This window comes from Eleutherodactylus coqui, chromosome 4 (assembly GCF_035609145.1).
Source record: "Eleutherodactylus coqui strain aEleCoq1 chromosome 4, aEleCoq1.hap1, whole genome shotgun sequence".
Taxonomy (NCBI): Eukaryota; Metazoa; Chordata; class Amphibia; order Anura; family Eleutherodactylidae; genus Eleutherodactylus; species Eleutherodactylus coqui.
The window spans coordinates 242,137,528-242,155,054 of NC_089840.1; the positions used below are offsets into that span (position 1 = coordinate 242,137,528).

The 17,527-nt window shown below is 42.3% G+C and overlaps 1 protein-coding gene across 1 annotated transcript in view; it reads left to right on the forward strand.

Moving 5' to 3' along the window:
• The window catches only part of LOC136626664 (pregnancy zone protein-like), a 184,070-nt gene extending 172,326 nt beyond the window's left edge, over nucleotides 1–11,744 (forward strand). Inside the window, exons 21-29 of the mRNA XM_066601682.1 lie at nucleotides 1,866–2,050; nucleotides 4,307–4,375; nucleotides 5,446–5,661; nucleotides 6,444–6,571; nucleotides 7,081–7,171; nucleotides 8,429–8,497; nucleotides 8,822–8,924; nucleotides 9,861–9,902; nucleotides 11,719–11,744. Coding sequence (XP_066457779.1) covers nucleotides 1,866–2,050; nucleotides 4,307–4,375; nucleotides 5,446–5,661; nucleotides 6,444–6,571; nucleotides 7,081–7,171; nucleotides 8,429–8,497; nucleotides 8,822–8,924; nucleotides 9,861–9,902; nucleotides 11,719–11,744 — 929 coding nt within the window. The remainder of the gene's footprint in view (nucleotides 1–1,865; nucleotides 2,051–4,306; nucleotides 4,376–5,445; nucleotides 5,662–6,443; nucleotides 6,572–7,080; nucleotides 7,172–8,428; nucleotides 8,498–8,821; nucleotides 8,925–9,860; nucleotides 9,903–11,718) is intronic.
• Nucleotides 11,745–17,527: the final 5,783 nt, after the last annotated feature.

Here is a 17,527-nt window from a genome sequence, read left to right on the forward strand (position 1 = left end):
TGGGGCAGTAGCATCTTCACTGCGGTATCTGCCACACAGGTGTCTTTATGAACTTGACGGAGACTGATACTGCAGCTTAACCGCACTTCGTTCTGTTTACTTGAATGGGCTGAGCTACAGCACCAGGCACACTTGTATGATTGTCGCTGGGGTGAATTTTGATGTAAAGGGGCGTCATCAATCCACTGATTGTAGGAGGTCCACTGCAGTACTACTAGAGATGAGCAAGCACGCTCGTTTAAGGCTGCTGCTCGATCGAGTGGCAGTCTTATGGAGTAACTGTGTACTCTACTGGCCTGAGCAGCATGCGGGGGGGGGGGGGCAGCAGGGGGGAGCTTGAGGGAGCGGTGGGAGAGAGAGATCTCTCTGTCTGTGCCCCCTGCTCCTCCCCCCCCCCCCCCCCGCCGCCACCCCACATGCTGCTCGGGCGAGTACACAGTTACTCGATAAGACTGCCACTCGATCGAGCAGTCTAATCGAACTACTATGTTCAATTAAAAGGGACACAACCTGTAAAAGCTACTTGATATCAAAATTCTAGTGCTATTATGCTGTGATTATCATAATAGGGAGTTTCCATTAATGTGTATGTGAATAATATTTGCCTAATCAATGTATTATAATTAGAGATGAGCGAACGTACTCGGTACGATTTTCGAGTACTTCACTACTCGGGTGAAAAGTACTCGGGGTCGCCGGGGGGCAGGGGGAGGCGCGGCGGAGCGGGGGGTAGCAGTGGGGAACAGGGGGGAGCCCTCTCTCTCTCCCTCCCCCCCCCCACTCCCCTCTGCAACCCCCCGCTCACCCACAGCGCACCCGACTACTTTTCACCCGAGTAGTGAAGTACTTGAAAATCGCGGTGCTCGATTGCGAAATCGCCCTTACCGAGTACGTTCGCTCATCTCTAATTATAATGCTTTGCTGATTTGGGGATGAGCAGTGTATACTGTGAACCTTTCCAAAAGACCATCTCATCTGAGACCATCCCTGATCCAGACTGAATTTTTCTTTAACAGATTTCATTCTGTTTATATTCTATGTACTGTATGTTGGCCCGCTTCTTTTAGAGACCATTTGTAAGGCCATTTTAACAACAATTTGGGGAGATCATGTCAAAGAGATTTTGCTGCATGGATGGATTGTATATATAGACGCACACAATCTTATATATAAACCATATCACCCGGAGCCCAATTACTATGGCAATATATTTCATTGGGTCCGTTTTTAGTGCTTCTAAAGTGAAACTAAATTGAAGATACAGTACTGAATCTGAAGGGCATATACCATGAGGTCCAAGGGAACATTTGTACTATAAAAATGGCACACAATGGAGTGAGGCCTGCAGCTCATAGAGTGAGTTGTACACCTGCTAGCACGTTGCTCCTGGCCTCCAAATTAGCTCAGCTCTGTGGGAATTTCTGTTCCCAAAAGGACTACGTACCTTCCGCTATACTCCAGCACCATGGGGAAACAAAAAAGAAGAGTAGCTCTGCGAGGTTTTTGGAGTTCTTTCTCTCCTCCCAATCACAATATGAAGCTACCGGCAGGCAGCAAGAAGCATAAGGTTGCAGCGTGACGCTCTCCCCAGTGTCCTCACCAACTTTACCTACTTTACTTAATAAAAAAATTGTTATAATAACTGGCATACACAAGATGGAAAAACAGGTATAGTACGTCTGCATTTCCTATTAGGGAATATAAAGCTGAACAGTATCAGTCCCACTCTGTTTTGTAGAAATTAAGTGGATTGTCTACTTAAACATGAGCACTTAGATTGGGACATCATATGCTTATTTCAATTATTTGTATAGAACTGGAGATTCCCTTTAAGAACATATTCTTTATTGATATTTCCTAAATAGGCGGATCAATGCACTGGGAAACAAACTCCAACCATGCAAGTGAAATTCAGACCGCATCACATATTCTACTAGCCTTACTTTCTGGGAAGACAACACCAACCAGGAAATGTCTGGAAGAAAGTGCAAAAATCGTTACATGGATAGTGAGCAATCAAAATACAAAATTAGGCCTCCAACCATATCAGGTTGTATCTCTTTCCAAGTAAAAACTAACAACTTTCTAGTCCAAGGCTGGTCTTGCATATTAGGCTACTTTCACACAGATGATTAAAAAGTTGCGCCTGAGATTCTTGGGCACAACTTAAATCAGACAGCACACGAATACACCATCTGTGTGCTGTCCGATGTGCCGGACATCACACATTTAGGCTACTTTCACACGGACAATTCTTTCATCCAATTTTCAAACCGATTTTTTTTTAGGTCGGAAAATTGGACAGAAATTGAACCCTTTTTACTTGGATGAATAGTTCGAGTAAAAACAATTTCAGCATGTCCATTTCTTGTTTGATTTTTAGACAAAAATCGCAGATGTAAATGTGTGGAGTCCTGCACATCGGACTGCACTTAACCAAGATGTCCATGTGCTGTCCAATGCGAGTTGTGCCTGAGATTCTTGGGGCATGTCTTTTAAATCGGCCCTGCCGAGATAGCCTAATGCTACATGCATACGGACATTTTTTGCATCTGATTTTTGGACTGAAAAATCAGTCCAAAATTAGGCAGAAATAGCACCCCTTCATTTGAATGGTTGTATTCACATGTAATTGGTTTCTTTTACTTGGTGAACCGCACATTGGACAGCAGATGGACAGTCTGTTTGTTGTCTGATCCGAGTTGCACCCGAAAATCTGGGGCATAACTTTCTACACGTCTGAATGCATGTACCCTTACATGTGTTATTCTCATCCGCAAATCAGTCATATTGCAAGAAAAAAAAATCACATGTGAATACACCGATTCTAGTTAATGGGTTCTTTTTCTGTTTGACGTTTGGATTGAAAAATCAGTCTGCAATTTAAACGGAAATATTGTCCGTATAAAAAGTAGCCTAAGGCCGGATTCCCATGGATGTAAGCATAATTCTGTTGCTCAAACAGGCAGCATTTTTTCTGGCCCAAAATGTGCTTATACCCACATATTTTGGTTACTGTGGAGTTTATTTGCATACACAAATGCACCATGATTTGTGCACGCAAATATATAGGAACCGAATCTCATTGATGTTGTGCCTATATATTTTATTTTTAGGGCTTATTCACATGACGGTATTTGCACGGGTAATTTGGTGCGTAAAAAAGTTGCACAAACATGACCCTGCGAAGCATTGGAATTTAATGGTATTGTTTTTTCTGCGCAAAATATTCACACAAGAAAAAGTAGAACCTAATTGATGTTTTTCAACCATATATTTTATACGGCACGTGAAAAGATAGGTCTTGCCCTATCTTTTAATGTGTTACGCAGTAAGCTCCCATAGACTTCTATAGAAGCTGAAAAAAAGGAAGGGGAAGGGAGTTACCCTGCGTACAACGCAGGGAAAACAAAACATCTTGCCCTACTTAGGCATTCATTTTTATTCTAATACATGGAAACAGTGTTACCTGCAAGCAGGTGAATGGGCATTTTGATCTCAAAATGAACCGATTGGCTAGAACGGACATATCAGCCTGCTTCTTGCTCTACCCCTCCTTTGCTGGACGTGAACGTATTACGCATTTGCTCATGCAAACTGCTTTAAATACGCAATTTCGGTTGGAGAGTCCAGCAAAGCAAAACGTCATTCATGCGATTATATGGTGTGTACGGGCAAATGTATAAAGTCATACGGTCGTGGGAAGGAGCCCTTAATGGTGTCTTATGTTGTGCAAATGCAGAGAAAACAGAGCATATCACATATTTTTAATGCAACCGAAAATACTCACACGTGAATGAACCCATTGAATTCAGCAGGCTCTATTCACTGCGCATTGCCCGTGCAATATGCTGCGCAAATACAGACATGTGAATACGGCCCGAGGGCTCCTTCACACAACCATATCTGAGCCAACATATGTAGAAAGTAGTCAAAGAGTACATTAGCTAGGTAAAGACAAAGCGTGCAGTGGAGGTATCGGTAGCCTGGTATCATTCTGTAAGGGCCATAAATTATGATTATGTCACATACGACTTCTTTGAAGAAATAAGAAATTATATTTCAAGTTAGACTTTAAACTAGGAATGTTAGGAGCCAGTCTAATGATGCAAGGTAGTAAGTTTCAGAGGTTGAGTGCAGCACAGGAGAAATCCCTGTAACAGTTTTTATATCATAAACAAGACAAGTTTGCTAGTGATTTGACTATCTCTACTGTAGGTATGACTTTGTAAATCAATTTTATATTATACTTTATATTTCTTTTCCAAGATCTCATTTTATAATAGAAAATGATTTACTTTTATAGTGGAGGAAGAACCCAGTAGTGCAAATGAGAGACCCGTTAGCCAGGAAACTTCCCAGTTACCTTTATACGGTGAGTAACAGCTAATTTTCATTTAAAAGGATAATAATCCTCTAAAAAATTAAGGTTTAACGACTAGTGGACTCAAATTTCTGGACTACTTCTGGACAGGTGGACTATTCACCACTTATGTACTCGCAGAATGCTGATAACTTTGGTGCTGTTTTCTAGGGTCTTCACACTGTAAGGTTCTCCTACCCTTTAGATGGCTGTTGGCTATATATGTGTTTAATGTGGATAGTTAAATAAGCTAATGCCGCTCCATCTTTTCCCTGACATCATCTGTCAAGTAGAGTTGAGAGACTCGAATATTATTTGCACGACCACTAGTGTTGTTGTTGTGGAAGTAATTTGGGTGCTAACATGCAGTCATCTTACATAGGTGAAACTATCTTGTTGCTTCTGGTTACTAATATAGAGGTCACTTTTTTGTATTTTTAGTTTAATGCTAAGATCAAACAAACCACAACAAATCTGCCGCCGTTCTGCTGCTTGATGGCTTTTCCTACTAGATAATGAGTATGATGCAAATTTCAAAATGTTCATTTTTCAACATTTAATTTTTTTGCCAAATGTGGACGGAGTTTTGAAAACTTCAATGACATGGTTTGTACTGCAGGTTTACAGCAGGTCTATCCTAAGAATATGTTTGCACATTGAATTAAAATCTAATGTGTATGATATCCTAGGCCACGGCCTCTAATTTCTATTGGGAACTTGCTGTATCGACCATGCAGTCAGAAATCGGTGCAGAAATTTTCTAATGCATAGTTGCGGAAACTTGATTCACATGCATGTGGATTGTTCACGTACTTCGTGCGGAATGAGTCGCAGAATCTGTAGCATTAAATCTTGTATGGGGTGAAAATAAATTTACCACAGTTGATATGCAAACTATTGCCACAGCCTGAATAACAGGGCTATGTATACCATATGTCAGAGTGATTGCCTTCTCTTAAAAAGGTTCAAGTTTAGTTTTTGGGTTGGGTTTTGGATCCCCAGCTTCAATTATAAATAAGACAGCAATTTCCTTCCCATTCTAGATACAGTAGTGTAACTTACTTGTCTCATCTGTCCTGTAGGACACGACCCTAGCCCTTCAAGCTCTGGCCAAATATGCCAAAGTTATCAATCACAAACAGGGGGATTCAACGGTGACAATTCGATCAAAGTCCGGCTTCGAGAGAACTGTTCATGTGGGCAAAAGCAATAGTTTTCTTGCACAAAGTGTTGACCTTCCAGAAATCCCAGGAGAATATACAGTTAGTGTTACAGGCAATGGTGCAGTCTATTTACAGGTATGAACAGCATGTGTTTCTGGCCTGAGATGAGGCTTATAATAATTTATGATACACAAATTTTCTAATCTTGTTTATATTATGAAAATTATCTTCTGTACCTGTTTTTAAGGGCTCTCTCACATGAGCAATTACCAGCACTTACCGCATGCATATCTCATGCGCGAGGAGCACACAACAGTACGCAGTACATTGCATACTGTTGCGTTTCAATTAATCCCCATACACTATCTTGGTGTGTACGCACCCGTAATATACCCCAAGACAACTTATATTGGGTTCTTTTTTGCACACGTATTATAGGCATCATTGAAAGTAATGTAGAATTTTTTACTGCATATTACACATGCAAAACCCACTCATGTAATATGTGGTAAAACTTGCTTGTGTGAGAGAGCCCTGAGGCTCACACTAGTGTTATAGCTTCCATTTGCAACATTACTATGACTACTGTGTTTTTTTCAATTGGATCCCATCAAATTCTGGTGGGCCCTATTGTCCTTTGTGGTGTCCATCAGGGTTCCACCCTTTTTGAAGGCAAAAATAACACTAAAGCTAATGGACAATCTGCCAGTAGAGAAGAAGGCTGGCATCATGGGTGTATTGGCTTTGTAACAGATCTTAATAGGTAATAATGCATTGACTTATAATGCGTCCATTAGGTTTTTTTGAGGGGGGGGGGGTATTTAGTTTTTTACTATACAACACAGCATACTCCTATTCAGGTACAACAGAGACCAGATGGGAAAGAACTAATGTAACAGAGACTCTTCTACTTGCAGTCACACCTACTTTGCAACCTTCTACCTGACGCATCTGAGAGAAGCTATTTTTCCCTCAAAATAAGCACTGAGCCATCTGTCTGCACCAGTGAATCACAGAAGAAATTTAATGTTCACGTGGATATTAGGTGAGATAAAGTTTGTAATTTGAGGACATTAATGGTCTGCATAATGTCATCCAAACTAAATAAATTGGCACTTCATATCTAGTTGTTGGGAGTGTCAATGTTATACAATCACTTGTGTTTATAAATGTTCCTTTCTTCCCAGTAGTTCATAGTTTCCCCTTCTATATCCCAGCTTCCCCCACCCACACAGAGTAATTGATGGATATACCAATAGTAGTCTGTATACATGTAGACCTGTTAATCATTCTGGGTGAGGAGTAAGACACACAGGCTTTCTCTATGAGTCCTCACAGCATTTCACATCAAAATAGTCAATCAAATCATAGAAAACAGTATAAGCCTCAGTTTAGCACCTTGCCCTCCATCCTATGCCCTTAGATAGAAGAATTGACAGAACTGTTTTAACTACTACTTGTAGCTCATTCTTAGTCAATGCTGTTGATGACTGATGCTGATACTTTAATTTTTGAAACTAAAGTCCATTAACCTGAAATATTCATTATTTGTAGATATACTGGAAAGCGAAAAAACACCAATATGGCGGTGATCTTAATTGAGCCTCTATCAGGATATGTTCCTAATAAATACAGTATTAAAAAGGTGAGGAATATTAGGATCAGAAACGATCAATAATGAACTCACTAAGCTGACTATAGGAGTTTAAGTATGAGAAGATATGTTGGTAATTACTAACTAGTAATGATATTCCTATTGCAATAGATTTTACCCAAGGCCACTGACTTGATAATGTCAGCACCTATTAGCTGAATCTTAGAATGGCCATACATAGAGTAATAGTCTAACCTGCTGATTTCAAAAGGACCAGATGACCATCTAATAGGAGTTTCTTAACTCTTTTTCATGATAAGTATTAGGGAAAAGAAGTATTGGGCTGTTGAATTTCAAAATGTATGATTCTTTTGTTCTCAGAGGAGAAAAACCACCACCATAGGTATCTTGGCAGCAGATTATCTCCTTGTCTCATTCAGAACACATGCATACTTTGCAGAGCCATGCATGTGAATGCATGTGTGGACAGGCAAAGAAGCATAGCTGTGTGCCATATGGTAAGATATCAAAAGTCAATGGCCAGCTTTGCATATATCAGACTGGGCAGTACAGCTGATAAGACAATGATAGAACACTCAAAATCTGTCCTGGAGGTAAAGCTACTCCTGCCACCAATGCTAATTTTAAAGAAAGATGCGGCTAATAGATCCATAACCTAGCAGTACTCTTTAATGCAACTAAAGATCTGGTATTCCACACTGCTTTAAAATTAAGGAGTTAAAAAAAAAGTAACCAAAACAAAGGAATAAACAATGAGACAAAATGTTTCTGCTTACAATTTAAATGGACTAGGAGGAGTGATACCAAAGGCACATGGTACAAGTTTTGTTTAAGGGATCAACTCTATGTGTTGGCAAAAGGAATATGCTATAAACCAGACAGTATCTGAACCAACTTGGATAAAAAGTATTCACAAGAGTACAGTAGCTAGGTAAGGACACAGCATGCAGAAGAGGTATCTGCAACCCAGTAATGTTGTGTAGGGGCTATAAGTTATGGTTATGTCACATAGGACTCCTTTGAAGGAATAAGAAATGATATTTCGAGGCAGACTTTAAACTAAGAATGTTAGGAGCAAGTCTAATTATCCAAGGTAGTAAATTTCAGGGATTATGTGCAGCATAGGAGATATTCCTGTAACAATTTTTGTATTAAACACAAAGCAAGTTTGCAAGTGATTGTGAATATCTCTATTATATTTAAGACTTTGTAAATGTATTTTATATTATACTTTTATTTTATTTCCAAGATCTCATTTTATAAATGTTTTTTTTCTTACTTTTACAGCTGAAAAAGTATCCAGTAGTGAAGAGAGCAGAAGTGTCAGCCAAGAACGTTTACATTTACCTGGATGAGGTGAATCATAGATATGCATTGACTGCAGGGGTACCCCTCATACAAAGTTTGTTAGAACCTCCCCAATACAATGTATTCAATAATAATAGTGATACATGATTTGGTATATATCTGATATATCAAGTAGAATATAAACACTAGTGACCAGCCAGGTGGAAAGGGCAAAAAATTGTCCAAGGCCCATAACCCTGCAGATCTATTAAGGAAAAAAATCCTTGTCAAGATCCAAATACATCTGAACTTGGTAGAAAACCCCTCTAATTGTTCTTCTTCCCAAAATACCACACTTCCTTCACTGGTTGATTGTATCTTGTTCTTTTGCAGCTCACTCATACACCTGAAAACTTTGTCTTTTCTCTCGAGCAAGAAACACATGTAGAGAATCTGCAGCCTGCCACAGTCACAGTTTATGATTATTACTTTGCAGGTTAGTTGGGAAATGATTGGATAAAGTAGTACATGTATTTGCAAATTAGCATTGTAGCTCAATTCAGCTGCAGTTGGGCCGTGGGGGCTTAGCCTGGCAGCAGTGGTGTTATTGAGCAACTGGGTCAACACTATTGTGCATACTGTTGTGGCCAAGAGGTGCCATGCCCAGTATTGTAGCAACCCACTTAAGAGATTGCCATGAAGTGGTTAGTGCGCTTAAACGATTTGATTGAAATGTAACAAAGAACCTCATGTTTATAAATAATGCTGAGAAGCGGGCATTGGCCCTTAGATCAAGTGTATAATTTGTGGATCTGCGCCCATATCTCTTTTCTACAGTGTTGATATATCTATTCTTAAAAATAAATTATCCAAGGGCAGATTGAATAAATCATGTGATCTTTTTCTGACAGGAAGTTCCTATGTTTTTTATGTTTTTACGAACGATAAGGTTCTTGGGATGGAATCCCCAATTATCACGTTGATGGCCTACCATGTAGATAGTTTATCAATGTAAAATGTTCTTAAAACCTTTTTAATGGGGAAGGTAGCAGGTTTCCAATGGGTTCCCATCTCATCAGGATGACCTTTTTCAAATGAATATTTAGGCATTCCCACTACAGACTCCCATCTATCAGTCAGAATAGAGACTTGTAGAAAAGAGCGGCTTCTGATGCGGAGGACTCAACATGACCATGTATTACACAGTCATCTAGTTATTAGAAAGATCAGTTGCACAGAGATCCCACAGTGGTAATGTCTAATCTTTTGGGGTTTAGAAAGTCAGACCTGTTGTGTTTAATTCATAACTGACAGGGCTCATTCTAAGAATCAGTTGTTCAAGTGTGATAAGCCCTTTAACCCCTTCCTCACATATTGTATGAAAATTCTTCAGACCTTCCACAATGATATGTATATCATGTTTCTATTACAGATGAGCATGCTGTGGTCGAGTACAATGCCCCCTGCAGTGCAGGTAAGGAATAAGCCCAGAATTTTGTCACTGTCAGTAGATCTGTTTTCATGAGTTTCTATAATATCATTAGTAATACTGCATACATCTGATATATACGTCAGGGTGCTGTTACATTTGTGCAGGGAGCAAGTGCAACACCCTCCATGGACGCCAGCAACACTTCAGACCAAGATGTAATTAACGTTGCAATGATCAAATATAGACATGCACAATATCGCCAAAATGTGAAGATCACAAAATAGGGCAAGTAATGGTAACAGAAATTTAACCAACTATGGTATGGCAGACCCTGCCTAGAAGCAGGAAGGCCCCATATCAGGAACCTACGGGGCCTATTCTGTCTTTAGGTGGAGGATTGGGAAAATGTTTAATACAGACAGAAAGCCCAATGTAAATAATAAAGTAAAAATGAGTAGGCCCCATCACAGAATACAAAACCACAGGTACGTAGCTGACAGGAGTCTGCTGCCTCACTACACACCTCAGGCAGGACAATAACTGGTGCCCATGTAGAGGTAGGTCCGGAATTAAAAACACTTCCATTATGGCTGATTGGACTGGCTAGGGGAACCACCTTCCTGTTGGCTAATCAATCAATACACCACAAGAGATGTAGTAGCAGGGTAGTGAAGAAGGATGCATTATACATTGAGTCCACTGAGGGATCTATGATAGATGACATTTCAGGGACCTTCTGCAATGACAAGAAGAATGTGGTCATGTGGACCAGAGCTGATGTCTAGATGTCACCCCAACTTCACTTCCTGATCGCGGCTGGCTTACCCCAACAGGTGCATGTTGCTGAATTGCTAATTCCACAAGATCATTGGCATGATGTGAATATGAAAATCCACACCATACCAAGACATTTTTCTACCACTTGTAGAGGGAATTTTGCAAATCTCATTCACATGTATTGTTCTGTATTTTGGGGGGAAATATTCTGCTGTGTCTCAACATTCCAGTATAGTTTTTATTTTCCCTTTTTTGGAATTTGCTCGGAGGACAAGAAGAATGGGCTATTGAGCCTTTTCAGCCACTCCCAGTGGTAACTCCTCCTACCCTTACTCAAAGCTTAGACAACATTAACCTATAGTACAGACTTTAAACTTGAATGGATGAGTGGGACTCCTCCCACATATGTAATTAGTGTATCCCCTTCTCTGAGATTCGCCTAATTTCTAACCCAGGTTGGCACTTTTTCTTCCACCCCACCCCTCTAAAATATACCATCCCTGAAATATTTTGTAAAATAACGTTTTGTTATTTTTGTAAACCCTAAGTCATAGCTCACTGTGTTAAATGTGCTGATGAGAGAGCTGCTTGTGGACACCCAGTTATATCTAGGAAGAAATGTGAATGGAAGGCCATGTCTATTTTTACTAATGCAAAAGCCACTCATTAAGTTACCATTCTGAAGAGATATGGCTACTGAGCAGCCATCTACTAAGGCTTCAATAAGTTGTCATTCATGCAGTTACATGTATTAGACCATGCTGGGCATACTCATACTTTTAGGATACTATAGTACTGACACTTTATTCTTCCTCAACATTATAAAGTGAGCACAGGTCAAGTAGACATGACAAAAATGAGGCATTAGTTAATATTTATGGTTAAACATAACAGATGATGTTAAGAAAATAAACTGAATATAGAAATGTTAAACTGGAACAAAAGGAAGAAAACATTTTGCATGAAGTCTGGTTTCTTACAGTAATCTACATGCTCCATACATGTCTAATGCACCAGTTTGCTGCAAAAAGCAACTCAGCATGAACACATTGATTTCATGATTATTTTTTATTTCTTCCAGGCTTAAAGAAGACAGAAAACCACTAATCAGTCACCAGTAACTGCACCAGTGGTCTCTGCTCAGTGCAATAGACCATGATAACTTCATGGAGACATCTACATAGTCTAATCTCTCCTGTAATGAAACAACCAATAAAAAGTTTCCATACTGTGAAGTTTGTGTCATTGAATTACTTAAGAACATAATAATCCTATACACAGGGTGACTGGCCCAGCAGAGGCAACCAATAGGAGGGCCTGGTAGAAGACTGAATTTGGAGCTAATCACTTTCATCTGGGTAATATTTCTTTTGACATCAACCACAAATAACTTATTAGACCTTATTCATGATACATCCTCAATGTGCAATGTTAACAACAAAGTATATGTAAAGATAAAAACAGCACCACTACAATCTCAAAGCGCATAATTATGCAGAGGTCTAAGAAATGCATCCAGCCATACAGGTCCACTCTGGACATTAAATCCAAGGACAACAAACAAAATGATGCCTACATGCTCCATTTACAGCTTCTTTATGATCCCATTAAATACAGAAACAGTGATGTTTTAGTTTTTAGAAAGCCTTTCTCAAACATTGTCATACAGATACTGCATAGTGAATGCAGGCATCACTTATTAGTACAAACTCAGCAGGGTGCTGCATGATGGGTTCTAATTAGAGATGTGTGAGCACCAAAATGCTCGAGAGTTCGTTTTGAGTAACGAACCCCATTGAAGTCAATGGGAGACTCAAGCATTTTTCAAGGTGACCTATGCTCTGCATAGGGGAGGGTGTGTGATTCACTTGAAAACATCAGAAAGTGATGGAAACACCACAGAAATTAATAGGGAACAGCAGGGGAAGCATGCATGGATGCATCTGAGGCTCCCAGGTAGCATTATTAAGCCAAATTGTGGGCAAGAGCCTGGTGGTCACCCCTTAACAATTCAGTTGGGCCAGACCATAATCAGCAAGGCACACGCGCTGGCACATCTTAGCTAAGCACCACACTATGTGGAACAAAGGCCAATCACTGCCTGCGGGTGACACCACTGCCTCTTCTCCTGTGTTACATGCTGGCATTGCTGTCAAATCCCCCCGAGGATGCAGGCACGAGCTTGCGTCCACAGCGTACTGAAATTTTTCCCAGCGCAGCATCCAGCTGTCCCCATCCCAGACAGGGTAAGGCGCACCCCTTCGCCTACTCAGTAGTCCACAGTGTATTGAAATTTTTCCCAGCGCAGCGCTCTGCTGTCATCATGCCACACAGTCGATTGATAGCCACACCACCCTCATGTCTATTTATAAGTGTGTATTGGATGAGGAGGAACAGGAGACACACACTGCAGAGGGTTGGAAGGACCTAGCAGTGACCCTCTTTGAAATTGTGGGCGATAGCCCAGAATGCTGATGAGAATTGCTGATAAATTAACGTATGATCATAATTCCGATCCCATGCCACCTCCGTCACAAAATTTAATGAGCCACAAACGTGGGCATAAAGGGGACTCAGATGCCAGTACTTCTACACATCTCCACAATTCAACAACTCATTCTAAAACAAAAGTTTTTTTTACCCAGAGTGCAGGTGAACCCTTGAAAGATTTGTTTATTAAGGGCGAGCACCCACTGGCGTTTTTTTACCTGCGTTTTGCGTTTTGCGTTTTTCCTGCACAGGCATAGAGATAACATGTGTTCCTGTCCACTGGCGTTTTTTTTGCGTTGCGTTTGCGTTTTTAACATAGGAACTGTCAGTTGCATATGTGTCCTTATTTTTCTCCTAATGCACCCATGAAAGTCAATGGAAATTAATGGAAAAGCCGCGAAAACGCAGCAAAAAACGCCGCGAAAAACGCGCGGAAAAATCGCTGGAAACGCGGCGAAAACGCTGCGTTTTTTTTCCGCGGAAAACGCAAACGCCAGTGGGTGGGCGCCCTTAGAGTGTAGTTGAACCCTTAAAAGATTTGTTACACGAAAGTGCAGGTGAAACCCTGAAAGATTTGTTTACCAACAGTATAGGTGAACCCCTAAAAGGATTTGCTTAGCAAAAGTATAGACGCACCCTTGAAAGATTTGTTTACCAAAAGTGAAGGTAAAAACCTGAAAGATTTTTCGAGCAACAGCTCGTACTTGCTTAATGGAATTCAGGTGGCAGTCCACCGACAGGCAAGCTACCGCCTGTCCCAGCCCCTGCCTCTCCCCGAGGGGCTTGTTAACCAGTGCCCCAGGGAAAGACAGGGAAAGACAGCATAAACTGTAAAGAAATTAGTGGCCAAAGATGGTTACCGCGCTGGGATATGTTTCCATACGCCCTGTGACTAAGGATGAGCGAGTATACTCGCTAAGGCACTACTCGTTCGAGTAATGTGCCTTAGCCGAGTATCTCCCCGCTCATCCTTAAAGATTTGGGGACCGCTGCAGCTGACAGGTGAGTCACGGCGGGGAGCAGGGGAGAGCGGGTGGGAGAGAGAGATCTCCCCTCCGTTCCTCCCCGCTCTCCCCCGCAGCTCCCCGCTCCGCGGCGGCCCCCGAGTCTTTAAGGACAAGCATTGAGATACTCGTCTAAAGCACATTACTCGGACGAGTAGTGCTTTAGCAAGTATACTGGCTCATCCTTACCTGTGACCCTTTTAAAATTGTGCTTCATAGCTGACAAATCGCAGACAAATTAATGTATGACTGTAAGTGCCATCTCATGCCACTTTTGTTGCAGCTTTTCATTAGCCACAAACACCAGCATAGGGGGTCTCAGAGGCCAGTAGTTCTACATTTTTTAATGAAAAAAACAACCTATTTTAAAAAGAATAATTTTTTTTACCAAGATTGCAGGTGAGAACCTGAAAATTTTTTTAGCGAGAGTGTAGGGTATTTGTTTACCAAGAGTATAAGTGAATCCCTGAAAGATTTGTTTACCAAGAGTATAGGTGAACCCCTGAAAAATGTGTGTACCAAGAGTATAGGCAAACCCCTGGAAGATTTGTGTACCAAGAGTTAGGCGAACCCCTGAAAGATTTGTGTACCAAGAGTTAGGCGAACCCCTGAAAGATTTGTGTACCAAGAGTATAGGTGTACCCCTGAAAGATTTGTTTACCCAGAGTGCAGGTGAACCCCTGAAATATTTTTTTAACATAGAGCTCGTACTTGCTTAATGGGATCTAGGTGGTGGTCCACTGACAGGCAAGCTACCGCCTGTCCAAGCCCTTGCCTCTCCCCGAGGGGCTTTTTAACTAGTGCCCCAGGGAAAGACAGCATGTACTATGAAGAAATTAGAGTGGCCAAACCAGGACAATTCATTCTGTCTCAGTGTCAGATAGCTGGGCAATGCTCTGGGATACATTTGTGGACTCTGTGGGCATATGAAGCTGGAACCAGCATGTTTGCTAAAATCTAGTGGTGAACCTCTACAAAATTAGGGGAGAGAACCTGGAGGTAGCCCTCCGAAAGAAATAGTTTTTACAGAGCATTTTGGCCCTCTGAAGAATTGGCTGTTCAGCATGCTGACATGCTAGTTTAGGAGGAGGAGGAGGAGGAGGAGGAGGAGGAAGATCGAAGAAGGATAGACCAAGCTACATCTACCCTTTTTGGGGGTGATAAAGAGTGCATAATTCTCCTGTTCCAGCTTAAAGATACTTTATGTTCCGCTGCTTTCCACTGGTGGAGAAGAGAAGTCTGGGGAAATCCAGGCTTTGTTCATCTTAATGAGTGTAAGCCTGTCGGCGCTGTCAGTTGACAGATGGGTACGCTTATCCGTGATAATCCCCCCAGCAGCACTAAACACCCTCTTTGATAACATGCTCGCGGCAGGGCAGGCCAGCACCTCCAAGGCGTACAGCACAAGTTCGTGCCACGTGCCCAGCTTTGACACCCAATAGTTGTATGGAGCAGAAGGATCATGGAGGACGTTGGTAAGGTCGGCTATGTACTCCATCACCACCTTTTTACACTGTTCCCTCTTACTCAGCCTAGACTGAGGAGTGGTGACACAGTCTGGCTGGGTGCCATAAAACTGACAAAGGCCTTGGAGAGTGTTCCCCTGCCTAGGCTGGACATGCTACCTGTTCCCCTCGTCTCCCCTGCTAGTTGGCCCACTAATCTACGTCATCTACCGCTAGCATTTTCAGATGGGAAGTTTAGTATCAGCTTTTTCACCATGGCCTTGTGGTATTGCATCACTCTCGTACTCCTTTCCTCTTCGGGAATGAGAGTGGAAAGGTTTTCCTTATACCGTGGGTCGAGAAGAGTGAACACTCAGTAATCCATGTTGGCCAGAATGCCTCTAACGCGAGGGTCACAGGAAAGGCAGCTTAACATAAAGTCAGCCATGTGTGCCAGAGTCTCAGTATGCAACACATCGCTGTCCTCACTAGGAGGATATCTCTCAGTCTCCTCCTCCTTCTCCTCCTCTTCAGCCCATACACACTGAACAGATGTGAAGGAAGTAGCATGGGTACCCTCTGCAGTGTGGGCAGCAGTCTCTTCCCCCTCCTTCTCCAATACGTGCTGGGAAACAGACCTGAGGGTAGTCTGGCTATCAAGCGACGTATTGTCATCCCCCATCTCCTGTTCTATCTGCAAAGCATTGGCCTTAATGCTTAGCAGAGACCTTATCAGCAGGCAAAGCAACAGGATGGTAACTCTGATAATGGTGGCATCGACACTCAACATTTGTGTTTACTCCTCAAAGTTTCCTAACACCTGACAGATGTCAGACATCCATGCCCACTCCTCTGTGAAGAAGTGCGGAGGCTGACTACCACTTCGCCGCCCATGTTGCAGCTGGTATTCTACAATGGCTCCATGCTGCTCCTAAACCTTGGCCAACATGTGCAAAGTTGAATTGCAGTGTGTGGGCACATCGCACAACAGTCGGTGAACTGGCAGCTGGAAGTGCTGTTGCAGTGTCCTGAGCGTGGCAGCATCTGTGGTGGACTTTCTGAAATGTGCGCACTCGTGATGCCCCTTGCTGAGCAGCTCAAACAGATTGGGGCAGTTTTTAAGAAAGCACTGAACCACCAGATTGAACACGTGGGCCAGACATGACACCTATGTTCGTCTGCCAAGTTGCAGAGCCGCCACCAGGTTACGTCCATTGTCACACATGACCATGCCTGGTTGGAGGTTCAGCAGCGAAAGCCACAGATCTGTCTGCTCCATCAAACCCTGTAACAGCTCTTGGGCAGTGTGCCTCTTGTCACCTAAGCGCAGGAGTTTCAGCTTGGCCTGTTGACACTTCTCCACGGCAGTGCTGCAGCGCCTCAAGCTACAAACTGAAGGCGAAGTGCTCACAGATCATAATTGAGAGGTGGAGGAGGAGAGGGGGGTTGGAGGAGGTGGCATAATAAGCCGGAGAAACCATGACTATGGTAGGACCTGCAATCCTCGGTGTGAGTAGCACGTGAATGGACCCAGGGTCAGACTCGGTCCCAGCCTCTACCAGGTTAACCCACTGTGTCGTCAGAGAGATGTAGTGTCCCTGCCCGCCAGCACTTGTCCACTTGTCGGTGTTTAAGTGGACCTTCCCAGTAACCACGCTGGTGAGGGCACGGTTGATATTCCGTGACACGTGCTGGTGTAGGGCAGGGACGGCACAGCGGGAAAAATAGTGGCTACTGGGGACCGAGTAGCGAGGGACAGCCGCCACCATGAGGTTGCGGAAAGCCTCAGTTTCTACCAGCCTACCCCGTTTCCCCGAAAATAAGACAGTGTCGTATATTGATATTTGCTCCCAAAGATATGCTAGGTCTTATTTTCAGGAGATGTCTTATTTTTCCATGAAGAATAATTCACATTTATTGTTGAACAAAAAAATGAACATTTATTATATAC